Source organism: Atractosteus spatula, chromosome 23 (assembly GCF_055471065.1).
Source record: "Atractosteus spatula isolate fAtrSpa1 chromosome 23, fAtrSpa1.hap1, whole genome shotgun sequence".
In the NCBI taxonomy this organism is placed as follows: Eukaryota; Metazoa; Chordata; class Actinopteri; order Semionotiformes; family Lepisosteidae; genus Atractosteus; species Atractosteus spatula.
The window spans coordinates 12,513,249-12,533,114 of NC_142728.1; the positions used below are offsets into that span (position 1 = coordinate 12,513,249).

General features: G+C 37.6%; 1 protein-coding gene across 2 annotated transcripts; it reads left to right on the forward strand.

The window, feature by feature from the left end:
- The first annotated feature begins 2,933 nt into the window (after positions 1 to 2,933).
- Positions 2,934 to 18,635, forward strand: ubac1 (UBA domain containing 1). Of its 2 annotated transcripts, XM_088940699.1 has the most exons (11): positions 2,934 to 3,285; positions 4,647 to 4,767; positions 5,582 to 5,655; positions 8,056 to 8,163; positions 9,236 to 9,262; positions 11,703 to 11,805; positions 12,530 to 12,638; positions 13,511 to 13,742; positions 15,532 to 15,618; positions 16,315 to 16,453; positions 16,592 to 18,635. In XM_088940699.1, the coding sequence occupies exons 1-11, from the start codon at positions 3,148 to 3,150 to the stop codon at positions 16,705 to 16,707; spliced, it is 1,254 nt and encodes a 417-aa protein (XP_088796825.1). In that variant the 5' UTR covers positions 2,934 to 3,147; the 3' UTR covers positions 16,708 to 18,635. The 2 variants fall into 2 exon arrangements, with proteins under 2 accessions (XP_088796825.1, XP_088796826.1); XM_088940700.1 differs by lacking the exon at positions 9,236 to 9,262.
- Positions 18,636 to 19,866: the final 1,231 nt, after the last annotated feature.

Sequence of the window (19,866 nt, forward strand, 5' to 3'; positions counted from 1 at the left end):
GTGTAAAGTGTTATTAAAAAGGGTCTATCTGGCCTTCAGTGATGAACCACAGTGCTAAATTACAGACAGAATTGCCTACTATTAATTGGCATAAGTACCATATACACATAATGTACTGTATCTAATCAAGGCCTTACTGCAAGCTATTAGGGACATCCCGAGAAAGATAAAATGTTTTATTTGAAAGAAAATTAAAAAGTAGCTTGACTGAAGCATCTAAAGCGGCCCAACTCAAGTAAGGTTAACGAATGGACTGAAAACAGTATAAAGCAAGACGTAATTGCCGATATTTTAGTGTGTTCGGGTTGTGTATATTAAAATCGTACAAATTAGATTGGGAAAAGTAGACCTCTCAGCTCATCTTTTTGGGTGTAAGATTTTGGTTCCATGACAACCGCACTTCACTGTAACCTGACAAACTCTTCAAACAGGCTCAGCGCAGCTCCTGCGCTGTAAAATGTCTCCTGGACACGCACACTTTAAAACCTGTTGTTCTATCACTTTGCTAGTTAGCGAAACGTAACACAAACGAATAAGTTGGGTATCATTGTTTCTGCCGTTTGTAGGGGGGGGCAGCTTCACGTTGATAGTAAGGGGTGGGGTGTCCTACATCGGGAGTGTTTTGTAATGTTCTGCGAGGTTCAACAAAGTTTCTCCAAAGAAAGCCGTTTGGTGATGAACGCTCTACAGAGGACAGCCAGTTCTCGTTAAGCTTTGCCATGGACAGTAGAGTAGTTTATCGCCATGCGTACAGTACGCATACATTGGAATTCTTAATCGCGCTGATCTCTCGGGACGCACACAGTACAACAGACAGCACCACACAATGTAGACAACAGGAACAATAAATATGTAGTAGACCAAACAAAATGGTAGACTATGTAAAAAGTGTGTAGTGCAGATGTGTATTAAGGCACTGCAGTTAGCTGTTGAGGATGCGTACCGCAGTGTATTTGAGTCAAGTTGTCCATGATTTAACAGTGTGGTATCACTTGCCAGAAGGGTAGGGGTGAGAAAAGGTAGTGGCCGGGATGGTTGGGATCATGTGAATGATGGTGTGGATCTCGTCAATTGATGGTAAATCACATCCTATAATCCTCTGTGCCATTGCCACAACCTTTTGTAGTGTATCTCTGTCATGCATGGTAATATTGTTGTACCACACAGTGATGCCACTACTGAGGACAGTTTCTATGGTGCTCCGGGAAATGTTCATGAGGAACTGCTTCCCCATACCGCATTTCTTTAAGCACCGCAGAAAGTGCAAGCGCTGTGCCTTTTTCAGATTGGCTATTGTGAGTCTCTTAGTCATCTGGGATGACGTGAGGAGTGGCTTTCACAAAGATCCCAGCGCAGGTGCAGGGACGATTATATACCACACTCGCTCGCAGCACTATTTTAACGTGTGACCTATGACCCGTAAATCCCGTTATTGTTTATCTGATGACATATTGGAGCCATTAGAAGAAGACTGGAAATATTTAAAGTGTTTTCCGATAATGATTTCTCCGACTGCATGGCGTTGGTTTACCATAAGGTGACGCACAAGCAAATATTGAATATAGCGTTTATGACTGATGGTAAAGGGATACAAAATTATCGGATTATTATGAAAGTTATTTGGGCGTTAACTAATTTGGTTACTGCCGGTTTTTTTAAGTGACTGGTGTTATAACTCATAATGATTGAATTTTCCACAAGAAACCAATTATCTGTGAGAAGTTTTATTTCTCACAGCGAATTTCTGTTCCTTCTTTCTTGACCACATAACTTGACATCCTTTGCAGGTGATATTTGTTTCATTACAGTCCGCACATCAAATGATAATTTGTTCAGAATCGTATTGAAACTGGAGTCTCGTTATAACCTGCTCCTCAGATGAGTTTTATTATGCTTTCTTGAACTGATTTTCTTGTCTCCAAAAGCCCAACGGCGAAAATTCAACGTAAAATGTAGCCGTGTGTGTATGATATGACGATTGAAAGTGTCTCCGTTTTAATTTTCGTCTTGAAACCCTACAGTTTCGGGTTCTTATTTAATGTGGGAACTCTCAGTCTTTGTGTTGCCTATTTGTTGTTGTCGGTCGCCCTCTGATGGAAAAAATAATAAGCGCATCCTCTCCTTATCATTGTTCTTGGGATGGAAACAATACTACAGGAAGTACTATCGGTCGGACAGTGAAAAGTCGGTCATTATTTGATACTTCAAAATTTGATCAGAAAAACCTGAATGGATTTGTCTTTAAATCTTTTGACTTTTGAAGGGGACGGATATAAAGTTTTCTAATAGATTGAAAGGCTGCAATAAACAGAATACCACAAAGCGTGACTATTTTTTATAGTTCAGGTGGGTAGCTGCGTCAGCATGCGTAGGCTGCAAAGGAACAAGTAATAGGTTTATTCCATGCTGAAAAAAAGAAGAAAGAGAACACAACGTTTCGGCCGTGGAGCCTTCTTCAGGTGTGAGAGAGACAGGGCAGTAGGCAAAGGTAAAGGGAACCTTTACTTTTAGGCTTAACCTTTGCCTACTGCCCTGTCTCTCTCACACCTGAAGAAGGCTCCACGGCCGAAACGTTGTGTTCTCTTTCTTCTTTTTTTCAGCATGGAATAAACCTATTACTATTTTTTATAGTTTATTTTTTCTAGAATCGTAATGGTTTTCAAGAATCGTTTTGCTCAGGGTGTTTGATCCTAAATCTGTTTTGGAAGGCTATTTCATAAAGCTAAAATAAAAATACCTAATTCAAGTTTTCAATATTTCAATTCAATATTGCAGGATATATTTCAGCTTTTCATTTGTCCTATCAAAAATTAATAATATTTTCATTTAATTTATTAAAACAGACTTTTTTCCACTGTGTCGCCCACTCCTAAAACTACAACTCCCAGAATACCTCCGAAGGTCTTCCAGGTCAGAGTTTAAAGTTCAAGCCCTGGACTTGAGCAGCAGCGGTATTACGGAGCTTCACAGTCCACAGGCCTGCCTGATAGGTAAATAACTGTCAAGTCCATCAAAAAAGAACAAAAAACCCGCTGTACTGTACTGTTGTTGTACAATAATCGAACCGGACAGCCAGTAAAATGGTGACAGAATAAGAGCTGAGTTGTTGACTTTTCTATTAATCTTGGATTTCGAGAGAAGAGGGCTATGTTTGTGCAGGAGGAGAAGATTTTTGCAGGGAAGGTGCTGAAAATCCATATTTGCACCATGGAGGGGGCAGAGTGGTTGGAAGAGGTAACCGAGGACACCACCATTGAAAAACTCAAGGAAAAGTGCTTGAAACACGTATGTCTTCCTGTTGTTTCTTATGTTATTTGAATGTCATTTAACGCAGATCGTCAGGACAGCAGTAGCCAGGACGTTATCGGGACAGTGACTGAATTTCCCGGTAGGCCTGTTATAACTGTCATACTCCGGTATTTATAGAAGAGCGCTTGTCTAGGCTATTTATAATTTAATTTACGCGTCGACCTAACACAGTAGTTTTTTTTCCCCCAAAATTGTCATAGCTCCTCTTCCTTCTCGTAATGTTTGCAAGCTGATCTGTTTTCTTTAAATGTAACGCTTCTTGCCCATATCATTTACAACTTGATAGGTTTTAGGTGTCTTGTTGCTTGTTTTATTTATATTTGCACATTGCCGATGTCCTAGCCATTAGTATCATCAGCCGTTTAACATTACCGCCTCTTATCTGCCTCAACGACGAATAAAAACAGAGCGAAACGATTTTTTTTGCATGTTGTATTTTCAGTATACTGTATATAAAATCTTAATAGAATAGTATTTTCCCAGTTGGTGTAATAATTCTTGATTTGATTTGTTGTCGTTTTCCTTCATTTCATTCTTAGCTAGAAAGAATGTCTTTTTATTTTACTAATATTGGACTTTTAGTGTGTATTCTGTATAGATGCACTAAATTAGTTTTAGTGTGTATTCTGTATAGATGTAACTTCATTTTAATCGTTTTGCTAATTTCAACAAACGATGAACCAGAAGACACAAGTGCAGTTAAGGTTTGGAGGTGCTTTTAAAACCAGTAACAGGAGAGTTGTGGGAGTATGGAACACGCTTCCCAGCCATGTTGTTGAAGTCAATATCCTGGGTTTTCAAGAAACAGCTTGTCGAGATCCTTGAAGTAATTAATTAACTGCCAGCTATGGAGCCGATTGGCCAAATAGCCTCGTCTTATCTGTGACCTGTCATAAGTGTTACGGTCTTAACATTTCGATTTTGCAATGGTTCTGTTGTGGGGAGGTGGTAAGCATTGTTGCCTCACCACACTGAAGCCCTGGGTTCACTTCTGGATCTGGGGTGCTGTGTGTATGGAGTTTGAATGTTCCACCTCTACCTGTGTGCCTTTCATTCCGCAGTCCAAAATCATACTGCTCGGTTAATAGGGTTCTGGGAAAACCGTCCCTGGTGCGAGTGTGTGTCTTGTGTGTGTGCGCCCTGTGATAGACTGGCGTCCTGTTGAGGATTTACCCTGCCTTGCTCTTGTTGCTGACCTGCATAGGCTCTGGTTCCCTGCAACCCTGAATTGGATGAAGCAGTTAGAAAGTAGATGGATGTGTGGATTTCTGTTGTCACTAGTTTCTGTATATGAAAGCAAGAGAGTTACACATTTCTTTTTTTCTTCTTTGCTCTAGTATGTCCATGGGAGCCTAGAAGACCCTAAGACTGTGACTCATCACAAACTGATCCATGCTGCTTCAGAAAGAGTCCTAGCAGACACTAAAACTGTAGTAGAGGAGAACATTAAAGATAAAGGTACGTAGCTTTGAGAGGAAGAGGAGTTACGGGTTAAAGTTTGTGGGAGTCTTATCCAGTTTATCCAGCCATGCTGTTGAAGCAGATATCTTGGCTTATTTCAAGAAATCACCAGAATGGGGTCCTTGGATCATTTAAATATTTCCTACCAATTGCCTAGATGGGCTGAAAACCATTTGTATCTCATAAAGATATTTCATAAGTCATCCTCTTTTTATTGTGATTAATTTCAATGATTATTTTGGCCTCATGTACAATATGTAATAATGAAATATCCTGAAGCTGACACATTCAGAACTAAAAATGAGGAAGGTTTTAATGTTATATTTAGTATCTTACTAAGGCTGACAAAGTCTCATTTAAGTTTTTGGAACTGAATACCACATCAATTAGCTACTGCTTCAGAATGACCTCCTGTTATTTGTAAGCAGTCTTATGGCCTTTCTTATTTTAGATAGTGGTATCATAATTCCAACTGGTAATATAATGCATATTTTTCTAGTGTACATTAGTGTGCTCATTAAGTTGTTTTTCACTTGGCAGAAAAATGGGCTGGATGACTTTTTAAAGCAGTTATGTAGAAAGAGCTTGACAAACACCCAAGTGTAAAATAGTTTTCTTTTATTTTCCTTTTGTTGGATCAGTGTTCTTGGAATGTTCTGAAAACATCTGTTGGGAAAAAAAAACAGACCTATTTTTGAACATGTTTTAGAGAGTGTTTGCACCAAATGAGACTGCAATGGTACAAAATTCCATCTGAGGAGAATTTTCATCTGGTGTCTTCTGTTATGGACCATTCTGTCTCCTCTCCTAGATGTCTTACTGTTAATAAAAAAGAGACCACCTCCTCCCCCACCGAAGATGACTGAAGTGTCTACAGAAGAAAAGGTAAAATATTTTAAAGATTTTCCAGTGAGAGGTTGACAAAGTATTTTGATTTATAATAGCACAAATATTCCAGAATGCGCTGGGTAGAGGATGCATAGGAGCCTACCAAACACCCTCTTCCTTCTGTGCTGGAATATATGCTAATCCGAACATGCTTATTGCCTGGAGAGAGTTCACAGGGTTGTCAAAAGCTAATTGGCAACAACCTCACACCAATACCTTGTAATAGTTCACTCTGGCACCTTAAGTAAAAGAGGGAATTCAAACAAGAAACCAGTTTCATCTTTAAGTTGTATGTTTAGTTTTTTATTACTATTTGTAGCATTTTTCATTTTTCTGCCTCTCTGTGAGGATTTTTTATATGCATAGTAAGAGATGTTGTCATGCCCATAGATTAATATCACTGGATTTTTAGATTACTGCTCAGGCTTAGTTTATTCTTCAGTGGGAAACACCTCCTGTTTTTCACATAAGAATTAATGTATTGTTACAAAACGGAATGCATCAGAATCTTAGCAAACCAATTCTGGATTGCAATTGTGAGTGCCCCTCAAGTCTCTCACAGCCAGTTTGCTAAACTGAACTTCAGGACAACATTAGATCCTTCAAAGTTTCATTATTTAAAACAAGTAATGTGCTGCACATACAGTATTTTGCAAAAGCGTTCTGGTTATTTGGAATTTTGTTTCCGATTTATTTTGACTCAAACATCAACGGCAAACTGTGAAGTCAGAATTCATTTACTGTATATTACAAACACGTGGCCATAATTTTTTCTCGTCAAAATGGCTGTTCATCTATGCATGATTGTGTGTAAAACATTTAGAGGTTTTCCAGTGCCATCTGTTGGTAGGTTAAAAGCAGCATTGCTGCAGTCAGAAGGGTTAATCGAAAATACATGAGCCCTTTTGAATGGATCAGTTACCCTGTGTAACTGAGGAGGGAGACTGATTTCGTCTATAGCTGCTCCTGAGATGGAATTCCTTTGTGATGAAACAGCAACTATAAAAAGTGCCCAAGGCTTTGCAGGGGATCTATACCTTAAAGCAGGGGTCTCAAACTCATTTGCTATGGCAGGCCGGAGTTGAATTTCAGTGCACTTCAGGGAGGCCATTCATACTATAAATTATTGAAATCCTAGGCACAACCATTACCTCATATTATTTGTTTGTGAAGATTTGCATTTTTACTGTTTATTTTTAAAAATGATGCCTGCACTTTAAAATGGTGTTAATGTCATTGCATATGTTGCAATATTCCAATTTATTAAAAATGTGAAGTATTGTTTGCTAGATATCGGCAGCATTAAAAAAAACCTATTGCTATTGCTCTTTGGCAACGGTTAAGGGTGCAAGTAAAGCAGTGTGACTTTCCATTCACTTCTACAAAGAAATACAAATTGCTTTACTTATCTTTGCGCACACAATTTTATTTTTCTATTATGTTTTGGATAACATAATTACAAGACCCTCATTACCATATTCCAACATTTGCTTTTGAGTTAATGAAAAAGCAGTACCTGTTTCTTGGAAGGGGGGTTTGGGGAGAGTGTGTGCACAGGTTTTGTGGAGTCATTTTGTTATACAATGTTTTTTTTCTGCAAAGACCCCAATCAGATGGTCTTGGTGGGATGGATGTGGCTCACGGGCCATATGCCTGAAATCCCTGCGTGGAAGGAAGTGAACTCTTTTCCACCTTAGAAGGGACTTGGAACTGCAGAACCACCAAAAAATGTGAATTCTCTTCCAACCCGGAATCCTTAACTTTCTTTGTTTAGTGCAGTAAAATTCTGCAGTAAGATAGTGTAGACAATATTGTCGTGTACATGAAGGAACTAGAAAAAATAAGGTTTTTAAATGGCTAAAGAGTACAGAAATTGAAGCATTCAGTCATTTGTAATCACCATTTTCTTGATATTTTATTTTGTGTGTCTGAAGTTCAAAAGATGAACTGAGTGGCCTTATATCATATATTCATACTGATATAAGGGTTTCCATTTGATATTTATACCAGCTTTTTATGAATCAATCCACTGCAGTGCTACAAAAGCCAATGCACCAACCTAGAAGTATACATAATCTGAACCATGCATTTTCAAGTCATTGGTTTCTCCTCAGACAGCAAACCCAAAGTACAAACAGAATGTCTAAATACCTCAGAAATTGCCTGACAGCTACTGGAATTGAAATCACAGTTGGCTGCTGGGAGAGAGCAGGTTTGACCCAACGATGGCCAAGTTGTAGGGCACATTTTTCACTCTGATTGGTGGGCTTTACTCTGTGTCCAAGTCTGGTCCTTCTTATGGCCCATTCTTTCTGACCACTATTTGTAGTTCATTATCAGCTGTCTTTCTTTTCACATTTTACCCTGATTGTTGGCTTTGCCATTTTGATCTTCTAGAAGAAACAGGAACAAAAATCTCCAGACAAAGATGCCATCCTTAAAGCAACAGCAAACCTTCCTGTCCGCCATTCTGACCGAACAGTCACACAACACAATATCCGAGATGTAAGTTTCTGCATGTTCATTTACTTTATGGGAATGTCACTGCAATGTTTTAAGAACAGATTTATGTTTTCCACATTTTTCTTTAACATCTTGCACCAGGGGTCTCATCTCAGTTCCTTTTAGAAAACACATCGGAACCCTGTTAAAAGTATTATAATGCTCAGGGCTTTGCATTGTGCATTGTGCTTTAAAAGTTACAGGTATGAGGTGTCTGTACAATCCTTAACCATACAAACAAAAAATTAGTACTAACATTTACACAAGGACAAGAAATGTTTTATAAATGATCTTATTAAAAATAACACACTATAAATATTACCAAAAACACAAAATATGTAGTTTTATTAGCTTTTAAGTCCACTTGTATTCAGCTTCATCTGTAACTAAGTTCCACCTGGTTTTGTCTTTAGACAAATTGTATGTTCTGAGATAAGACCACAGTCTGCGAAGTAATAAAGACCTTTGTTACAAAGTGTTTTTTAAAGGTACAGTCTTTAATGGGTAGTCAGTGTGACAGCTCAGTGAACATAGCCTTTTCCTTTATTTCTTAAAGTCTCCTGAATGACATTATCAAGATTGAGTTGCAACTTGAAATTACTTGTCTGCATTTTGAAATAGTGACTATGTGCAAACACCACCTGCAAATCACTTATATTTTGGGTCTTCGATTTAGAAAATTCTCTCATTTGGTATACCTCACTGATTGTGTGCTCTTTGGAAGTAAGAAGACAAAACACTTTGAGGTATAGCTGTTTTGATTTTGTTGCAGTTCCACTGCCTTTTCTTTTGTACTCTTCTGTCAAAGATGCTGACAGGTTTCATGTCTTCAAGAAAAGCAGAAGATATAAACCCAGATAAATTGTTCAGTCTGTTTTTTTATTGAGGATTTGAAGATTAATATAACTGTTTTTGTATTTAACTGTATAAATAAGCTAGAATATTGAACATATGTAATAGCTGGGTGGTATTACTTTACATTTCTTTCCAGTGTGCCTTACCTTTTATGGTAATTTTGTTGAAACTCAGCACTGAATCCTTTCTGTTTTTCTTTTTACTGTCATGGAAATGCAAGGCAGTACCCTTTTTTGGACATAAAAAGGTTTGTTTCAAATTAATTACTTTCAACAGTTTATAAGTAAAATGTACTCTCTGTACATAAATTATGTTTATACAATGGAATCTTTCAGGTTTATTTTCAATATAGATACAAGTATTTTTTTACATTAAGGACACACCTAATTTAGTGAATTCTGAAGTCGAGAGCAGTAGAAGAAAACACTAATGTGAGTGAACACAGAGCAGGAAAACTGTGTTTTTTAATATTATCTCTTCATTAAGCAAGACTGAAACTGGGTCATCTGAAAAAGAGTCTGAATTCTATAGCTGGAATACATTGTGCTCTCTGGATTGTCAGATGAATGTAAATATTCCACTGTGGCACTGTTACCCCTTGGTCTCTATATAGTTAATACAGTTAATGCTAAATATACCACCACTATTGGTATCAGGAGGAGTTTTTTAAGGAACTGAATGGAGCACAATCCAGTTTCATGGGAAGATGGATGGATGTTTGCCTATTATGCCTTCTGGCACGTAGGGACAGCAACATCCTGTTGCTGTTACCGTAACATTTGGTTTTTATGGGACAAGGTTGTTAGCCTTGTGCCCAACTTCCAACATGGAGGACCTGATGTCTGACGTGGGACATGAACCCACTACCCTGAGATTATGAGTTTCATGCTCTACCAACAGAGCTAGCCAGGGCGCTTCATGGAAAGAGTTAGATTAAAATAAAGGGAGAATACTAGATATTTGAAACCTGCAAAGTAAACATCCTGGGAAGGGATACTAAATGTGTCCTTTCATGCTGTACTACTTACTTCTTTACTGCTTAATAATTTAAGCTCTTTGTAGGTAGACTCCAAGGTTTGTGAAGTATTTAATTTGCAAACATCATTAACTGAAACTGCTTGGAAAATGTTTCTATGCAATAATTTTCTTACACAGAGTTCTTATGGGGCTCCCCTGTGGCTCAACAAACACAGGCACTTTGTCAGCATGCAGTTTAAGACCCTGTAAGATCGTGCTCACTTCTAAGGCAAGCTTCCAGCACAAAGGTGAATGTGAAGCACAGGTGTAGGGCAGACTCATGCCCACCAGTCCTCTTTCCTCTTTTGTGGGTGTAGGAGTTATTAACCACGTTTTGAGAAGTTATAAAAAAAGAATTGGTGACAGTTCTTTACCTGCAAAAATAAGCCAAGCCTTGTTTTGTGAAAATCCATCATCACGTGTCTTTAGAGTCTGTGGACTAAAGATTATAAAATCATGTACTGCCTTTAACCAAGAAGCTATAGACTTTTAATAGACCGTTTTTTTCTTAACAGAGATTTGTGTCATATGGATTTGCAGGTTTTTAAGGAAATGTAAAAGCTGCCTGGATACAGGTAGATTTACATATTCTAAATGTGTACGTTTTTGATTTAACAAGCCTAAAAAATATACACAATTTATTTTACAGAGAATTAGGTCTCACTTTAACACGCTTGGCCACGGTCTGAAACAGGCCACTGCTCAAGACAACATGCTCTGCAAGTACTCAGTTGCCCTGGGATAAATGGAGTAACTTGGGTGACACACAGGCAGCTGGGCAGTCTTTGTGTTCTTCCAGCCACTGTTTACCTCCATCATCTCACGTTGATTAAATCCATCTATAAAATGTCTGTATTATCTTAGTCTGTTATATTTATCAATCTAAAATAAAATCAATAAAACATTAAAACTAAGAAACAAAATTTAGTACAAAGAATTTTTAAATAAAACTTTATTTTAAAGTTGTTTTAAGAGAATAACCATTTGACAAATTTCATTATGTAGTGAGTTTTCAAAACCGTGAACAATCTGGCTGTCACTATGAAGCAATACATCCTCTGTAATGACACAGAATTACTGCTAAAAAACACAAAACTAATTTCAGTGCCCTATATTCTAGGAGATTCTGTTTCGCTGGACATTGAAGACACTATAAATAAATTGATTCCTGGAGCACAACTTAAAGGATTGTGTTTTGCTTAACTCATTGTTACCAGTAATGAAGTTTAAGTAATAAGAAATGCTTTATAGATGTAAACCCTCCCGATTTTGAGGATCAAAAAGCTCAAAACAATTTATTTGTTCATTCTGCTTTCCTTTTGTATTACTATATAAAACCAGACTTTTTTTTTCTTTTGCATTGTTGGGGTGGATGCTAGTCTACTGTAATACTAGTTAATGCAACTGCATTTAAGGCCACTTCTCTAAAGAGGCAGACTTACTGTTATATTGCTTAGCAGTTTTGCAATTCACCCATTAAACGAAACAAGTAGTTTCTTGCAATAGTCTAAATTTTTTTTTTGAAGTTAACCTACAGTACACAAAAAGTAGGCTTTGGTAAAACAAAAGTCTTTGAATGTGTGATTTCTACTGTTTTTGAAATTCAGAGCAATGTCAGATGAGTAATCCGATGGTGGAGTCTCTGTCAACATGAATTTGTGATGATTCAGTTTCAGACAGAACTCAGGAAAATCCTTGTCTCTCTCATTGAAGTGGCACAGAAGCTACTGGCACTTAACCCTGATGCTGTAGAATTATTTAAGAAAGCCAATGGTAAGAAATTTCATTTTACTTTGTTTTATTAAAGATACTCGCACACAGATGTAAAAACTGGAGTTTCTTAATGATAGGTCTGTTAATGACATGGCAGAGTGAGGTTTATACTATATCGTATGAAGTGATTGTACCCTTAATATTCCGTAAAAGCTGATCTTGTCTATTTCTCTTCATGATTGAAAGCTGATGTTTTTGGTTTTGAGCCTAATAATTCAAAGTACTCGTACGAGATTGACTCTGTAATAATCATTATGAAAAGCAAGAATGCCAACAAAATGATAGTTTGCAAATGATCAAAATGGTATATTTTTTAAAGTAATAAAGGTAGAAATATTTATTATTAAAAATTTGGAAAAAACTATATTAAAACCCGAAACATTTTCAGGCTGAACAGGTCCTAAATTAAAATGGACTAGAAGAACAAAACTTCTGCTCCACAGCAGTAATTTTTTTTCTCTTGCCTTTTACTTTCAAGCAGGGAATTAACTCCTCCTTGTTCTCTTGAGCTTTATTCCATGTGAAAATATGACAATAAAATAGTATCTAAAATTCCTGAACATACAGTATAAGTCAGCAGCATCACCTAGCTTTAACCTTGCTAAGGTGTAAAAACAGTAGGGGATGACAGCAGAAACGCATTGTTTCAAAATGCATATTTAAAGCCAGATCCTCCTTTTGTGCCGGTGGAAGTAGTGAATTTCCTGCCTGTCTGCCTCTGTAGCCATGTTGGACGAAGACGAGGAGGACAGAGTGGATGAGATGGCCCTCCAGCAGCTTACCGAAATGGGCTTCCCTGAGAGCCGAGCAGTCAAAGCCTTGCGTTTAAACCAGTGAGTATGTTTTAAACCCCTCCGGGTGTTAAATATTTAAGCATGCATCTGCAGCTGGTGTTTAGTGTGCGCAAACATTGTAAAGCCTTCATCTTGCTGCCAGGAGTATGAAAAACATTCTATATATGAAATATAGAATAAATGTATTGATACAGCTAAGGGGCTTAACAGGGAAGTCAGCAGTTGAACCCACGCAGTTGAAATATTCTTCATATCAAATTGAAAAATTAGCATTTTCTTCAACATTTTTTTCGTTAAATGACAAATGAGCTGATGTTTTGCCTTGTAAAATCTATGGCATTTGCAAGGAAGGGATGGGGCACTTCAGTGCCATTAAGGCCAGAATATTTCAGGTTGTACAACTATGTTTCACTTACCAATTTATGAAGACCTAAAAGAATCAAGTGACTTGACTTGCTGACCCAATAATCAGTTCAGTTTAGTTAGTAAGAATAGACCTGGACTGAAACCCATAGGACCCAGTGCCCTTTTGATCACTGGAATTGCCTGTTTCCAGTATAAAGGACAGTGCTACAGAGCAGTCTGGTATTTATGCAAGTTAGAATCTTCATTTGAAAACTGTAATACAGAAGAATGGACAGACAACAGGTCAGGGCAGATCAGACTTTCACAATGAATAGTGAAACACTAACCAGAGGGCACAAGTGGAAACTGCATGGAAGTACAGGCACTTCTTTACCCAAAGGGTTATGGAAGTATGGAACAAGTTCCTCAACCGTATTTTTGAAGCTGATACCCTGGTTTCTTTTCAAGAAACACCTTGATGAAATATTTGGATCAGTGTGCTCATGTTCCGGGATTTTCTAGTCCCTGATCAAAGCAAAGGGCTTCCTGTGCCTGTCTGTTTGCAGCATGTCAGTGACACAGGCAATGGAGTGGCTGATAGAGCATGTGGATGACCCCACGGCCGACACCCCCCTGCCAGGCCAGGAGACTGCAGGCGCAGCAGCTCCTCCTGCTGGCACCAGCACTGCAACTGCTAGGGCACCTTCGGAATCCAACGCTGAAGACTCCAAGCAAGACGAGCTTACCGAAATCTTCAAAAGGATTCGCAGGAAAAGAGAGTTCAGGCCTGACTCACGGGTGCGTCTCTTACCGATGTCCTCTTGTGCCTTTTTGTCAAATTTGTATTACTCAAGTATCAATACATTAGAGCAGTGGTTCTCAAACTTTTTGGACCAAGTACCACCCCTAATCCAACCAAAGCATCCAAGTACCACCTACAAGTCATCATCTCATAGGAACCCCAGAAATTCTCAATGACCAACATGAGCGCGCATACATATAATAAATATTATAATAATAAACTTTATTTGATATAGCGCCTTTAAAGGTGGCTTCTCAAAGTGTTTTACAGAAAAAAACAGTAACAACAACAAATAAAAATAATTTAAAAAGCACCATTTCAGTGAGAGGGGTGAGCCTGTTTAGTCGAGCAAAGCAGATGTGAATTAATTTTTCGAGCCTTGATACAATTCACAACAGAGTCTAACAGATTTTAAATCGTCAGGCATTTTCTTGACTGCAAGAGTCTCGCGGTGGATGTTGCAATGCGTCCATTCATTTCTGCAGCAACCTCTCTATATCGTGCAACTACACCGCTGTGTCGGCTTGTCATCGCTCTAGCACCGTCTGTACAAACTCCGACACATTTTATCCAGTCGATGCCATTCTCTTCGATAAATTCATTCAGAAGCTGAAATATGTGCTCTCCTGTAGTTCCTGTTGGTAGCGGCTTACAGAACAGAAAGTCCTCATGGGACATGCCCTCAAACTCGTATCTAAAGTAAAACGAGCAAATTGGCCAAATCGACTACAGACTCATCTAATTGCAGTGAAAAACATCTGCTCATCTTAACTCTATTAGCGTACTTTTGATATAATCCTTCATTTCAATAATTCTATGAGTGACTGTCTTTCGGGGGGGCAGCAGGTTGAGCTGTTTAGCAGCTTTTTCTCCACACATAATACGTGTCAGCTCTTTTGCCAACGGTAAATAAGGTTCTTCAAAAATAGTGTGGCTTACCTGCTTTAGCAATCCGCAAGCTTGCATTTTTCCGCGTTTCCGTTTTTATTTCCGTATTTATTTCAAGTTTTTATTTCATGCACATGGGAGCGAAACACAGAGATGCTCTGTGTTTTTTTCTCAAATTAACTTAGAACAGTTCTTAAATATTTTTCTGTTGTCTATAACGCTTTCCTGTGCTCACAAGATTACCAGCATTCGTAGCACGTATTTCTATGCATTCCTGTGCTTACAACATTGGCATTGTTCCAAAATCACACACATTCTTCTACCTCCCTATTTGCTGGAGATACAGTAGCTTTTTTTTTAAATACAATTGGTCACTTGCGTCCATAGCACGCATTCCTATAGAATGGTATAGAATTACAGAGTATCTCTTGTGTCCACTGAAGTATTAGCGCGCACTGTATTGTAGTACGTAGGCTGCGTATTCGACACGTATTAAAATACAAAATATGAAAACCCGTCCCGATTTTTCAGCGCACACAACACAGTTCCAGGGTCATTTGGCGTACCTCGTGGCGGCACTCCACAGTTTGAGAACCACTGCATTAGAGCATAACTAGTAAACAAAATGTCTTTCATTTTATTCTGTTTACTGTATTTCTGGAGTTAGTAGTTGTTCTGATAAAGTTATAAATGCAGTCTGCCCAGTCGACTCACTTGGCTGCTACTGGGTTAGTGATCTGAGGATCCACCCAGCCATTTCTTGAAGGAAGCCAGCGTGTCAGGTTTGATAACATTCTGAGTCTGAAAAGCTCCACAGCTGTGCACTCCACATATACACGTTTTTGTCAGTTAAACAGTTTAGTTAAAAATATGCTTTTATCATACTTTTTCTTTCAGGCTGTGATTGCACTAATGGAAATGGGATTTGATGAAAAAGAAGTCATTGATGCTCTGCGAGTTAATAATAACCAGCAAGATGCCGCTGTAAGTTTTGTAAAGATTTTGCTGTAAGGGCTAAAGACGCATGCAGTCATGCACATTAGGCTTCATGAATAAGGCAGTCCAAACTGTGCAACCTCAGTGGCTTTCCCAAAGGCAAGCTTTTAGTTAGTATGACTTGCTTTGATCTGAGATTAATCAAGACTCAATCTTCGTGTTGCTGACTCCACTGGTAAATACATTGATTGGCTATTTGTTGACTACGTCCAATGATTTAAATGGGAATAATGTGCCGTTGTGTAGTATGTACATTTGTTTGCAGAAATGGGAAGAAATTATTTTTCTTTTTCTGTGCACAACCCTGTGAGTTCTCATAAATTTGAGCGATTTTGCAGAAGCTATATTTTTGTTGTTAGGTGTCAAACCTGATGAAGGCTCAACATCAAAAACATTGTATTTCTCCTGTTTTTTAAGGTGTGGAATTAACCTTTACTTGTTCCTTAGCAGCCAACACACTGACACAGCTCCTCACTTGAGCATCAGAAATTAGTGAATAATGGTTTCCCATTAATTAGGGTGTTAATTGTTCTTTATGACACCTTTTAAATCCATTATACCTGCATTGAACTAGTTGAAGAGTGTAGTTTGTAGTTCTTTTCTGATCTGGACAAATTTAATTTTAAAATGTGTAATTTAATGTTCCTGTCATTCCACTAACCTGCTCTGATTTTGATTTCCCAGTGCGATTGGCTATTGGGAGACAGGAAGCCATCTCCGGAGGATTTGGACAAGGGCATTGACACAAACAGCCCTCTGTTTCAGGCAATTCTGGAGAACCCCGTCGTCCAGCTGGGGCTCACCAACCCGAAAACACTGCTAGGTTTGTAAAGCTTAGTCGCCGTTTGCCGTTGAGGAATATTCTGCGATGTGAAAAATCAGTGCTTTTGCAGTGACTGTGTTTGGAGGTGAGGGGAGTGATTTTTTTTTTCTTTAATCAAACATTTCTTTGTTTCCGTAGCATTTGAAGACATGCTGGAGAACCCTTTAAACAGCACGCAATGGATGAATGATCCCGAAACTGGGCCGGTGATGCTACAGATATCTAGAATCTTCCAGACACTAAATCGCACATAGGGTCTACCTTCAGTCAGGGCAAGCTCCGCTGCTCCGCCTCTGAAGCGTGCAATAGATTCTAGACAGACTCTGTCTAGTGTGAAAGCTTTGAACTGCTCTCACTGAGCACAACAAACAGATCACCTCTGTTTATAAGGGAAATGTGTGTGTAGCTGTGACTTGAATTCCCTTTTGCCTTGCAGACTTAGTACTAGTCGAGGTGTGATGTGGAGTGTTAGTAAGAGATTGAGACTAGGATTGACATAAAATGTGCAAATGCTGCATAAATATATCTATTTATAATACAGGAGAACACTTGTAAAAACCAACATAAGCATTGTTTATGTTTTAATAAGAACAATATTAGGTTGTTAAATCATTTTTAATTTAAATTTTCAGTGTTAAAGTGACATTTGGTTATCCAAAAAAAAGTTTACACTTCCAATACATGTTGTTTTGTATGTTTTTTTTAATTTAAAATACAAGACTTAGAAAACTATTTCCAAATTGCTACATTTCACCAAAAAAAGGAAATGATTACAGTAAGACGTCAATAGCTTTGTCTTTTTTATTATCCGTCTTTCTTTTTGCACTGTTCTATTCGTACCATAATTTGCATATGCATGGTAAGAGAAAACGGTCAGAGACTTTTTGTGGGGCAGTACAGTACTGGCAGACGAAAAGGAGTCTAATATGTAAAAAGCAATATCATTCCTTTTAAAAAAGAATTATTAAAAATGGAATACAGTGCACTGACAAAATGCTTTTGGGCTCAGTTATAATGGTTACATACCCTAGAGCCCTTGGCTTTACCAAACACCACCGGTTGACACACAGTAGCTGTCACCTTTATGACATTAATACCTAATACAGGTGACACTGTAGTGGGCTGTTGCAGACATATCTACTGTGTTTCACAGGCTTTTTAATTTAAACTATTATCTATGATTGTTTTATCAGAGTTATGCTTTGCCTGTGTTTTGACTTGGTCAACACAGGATTAATTCATTATCCCAGCACATACATGGGAACTACGCTCTCTGAGCTTTCTGTGTGGGCATTTTGTGTGGCACAGCAAAATTATGATTGGAATCGCTTCCTTCTTCAGTAAGCCACATAAATCTTCCCTCAAAGACAGTGGAAAATATTTAATTTTTCTTAAAATCTTTGTTTTCTGGGATGCAGGTGGTGGGTGGAAAGACCTTTTCATGTTCAGATTGCATAACAGGAAGGTAGAAGCTTTTCTGTAGACCCATTTCCTTAGAACATACAATCTATGGGCATTTCTTAATGAGCTTACAAATATATATGGAAGAGTACTCAAAATTAAGGCAAACATGCTATGACCCTTCACGATGTAATCTTCACTAAAACCTTTCTCAGAAGGTTAACTGGCTTCAGAGTAAGCTCTTCTGTTTTACAGGAAAAGCACCCTAAACATACCTTCAGAGTGAATTGAATGTGGGGTGCACTGTATCTAAGTGATGTGACATTTTGTACCCTGTAGTGTGTAGCTATGAATTTTTGCATACTCTGCTATGTGCCTGAAGTGAATTATGAATGATACTATGACATTTTCTATTTGGAAACCTTTTAGATTGGTTTTGTAGCTTATGAAAGTATGTATGTATGTCCGTTTCGTATGTTCCAGTCTTTCAATCTGTTGTGCAGTTAGTGGTTATGCTCCATGGGAAAAAAAAATGCACAGCACATTGCAGATCTTTATAGTCCCCTGTTTGTGTTTGTATTCTCTGTGTGTGTATTTTCGTTACTGTTTTATTTATGTCACAGTAGGATGTTGTAATTCTTTTTTTGGTGAACGTTTTGGAAAATTGAATAAAATGCAGATCTGGGAGTTTTTACCAATGAAAAGCTGCTGATCATGTTGCGCTATTCCTGGAAACAGTGAAAAAATAAAAAAGTTTGGAAATACAAACTAAAAATTGAAACTTTTGAAGCCTATTGTGGATAATGTAATATCCATATCGGGAAGGCTAAAGTTGTATTTTATAAGTGTCCTCTCTTAACACAAATGATATGTTCCCTATTGTGTGAACTAGCATAGGCTTTTGCTTTTATCTGGTGACCATCTGGTGCTTTTCTAAACTCAGATTAATAAGAACTTTACATGAAGATGCCCAAAAAAGATTGCAAAACATAAAAATGTAATGAACATTTTAAACCTTTATTGCCAAAAAAAGCTTTATCTGATGTGATTTTGGTGTGGGGATTGGTTGCCCTATGATATCATGAATATTCATTCAGAATTTACTTTTCTTAGAGCTTTCAATTATTTGTGTTCAAACAAATGAATACTATTGGCTCTTTTAAACTGCAAAAATATATAAAGAATATGAAAAGACGAAAGTTTAAGAGGTATAACATCAATATTTATTCAACTAGATACTTGGGTATTCCTATATTTTTCCACTGTCTTTAAATCAATCCATTTTGTGGTCACTTACTGGTTTAAGCATTCAGTAATTTAGATTAGTGCCATACTACCTTTTATGCATCTACATTGAATTTTAAAATGTGGACTCTGTATAAAAATCTGATTGTGTGTTATTTTTAAGCATTCAGCTGTTTTTTTTTTCTGCTCAGGATTTATGGCTGATCAAGTGTCAGTGACTCATCTAGACACTCAGTTTAGCCACAGTTTAAGCAGATAAAGATCATTAAAACAGATATTTTGTGCATGCATTTACATTTTAGTAAACTTAAAAACGCCTTTTATGTGATTTTAGCTCATGGAATAGGTGGTTTAAAGATTTATTTTCTGAAGACTGTCATTGAAACATTTTATTTCTTTTAAGGTTATGTGGCTGTAGATCATTTTATGTCTTTTCAACATGGTGATTAATTTCAGAACAAGTGAGTTTGGACTTTTTTAGGCCAAAGTATTTTTTGCCATTTGTGCTCTAGACTTAATCATATAAATATAATCTAAAACTATAAATGGGAAAAAATGTACTACGGTATAAGGATTTAATTTGTAATTACTATACAGTAAATTGTTTTATTAACAAAATGGTTTAGAGTTGAATGTTATTGTTGAGATTGAAGCTGTTGGCTTCAATTTTAACACTTAGCATAACCATTTTTCTATTAGATGCCTTGTGACATTAGTCTTTCTCAGTTACTAATTGTTGTGATGTGTACGAGCCCCCATACCATACT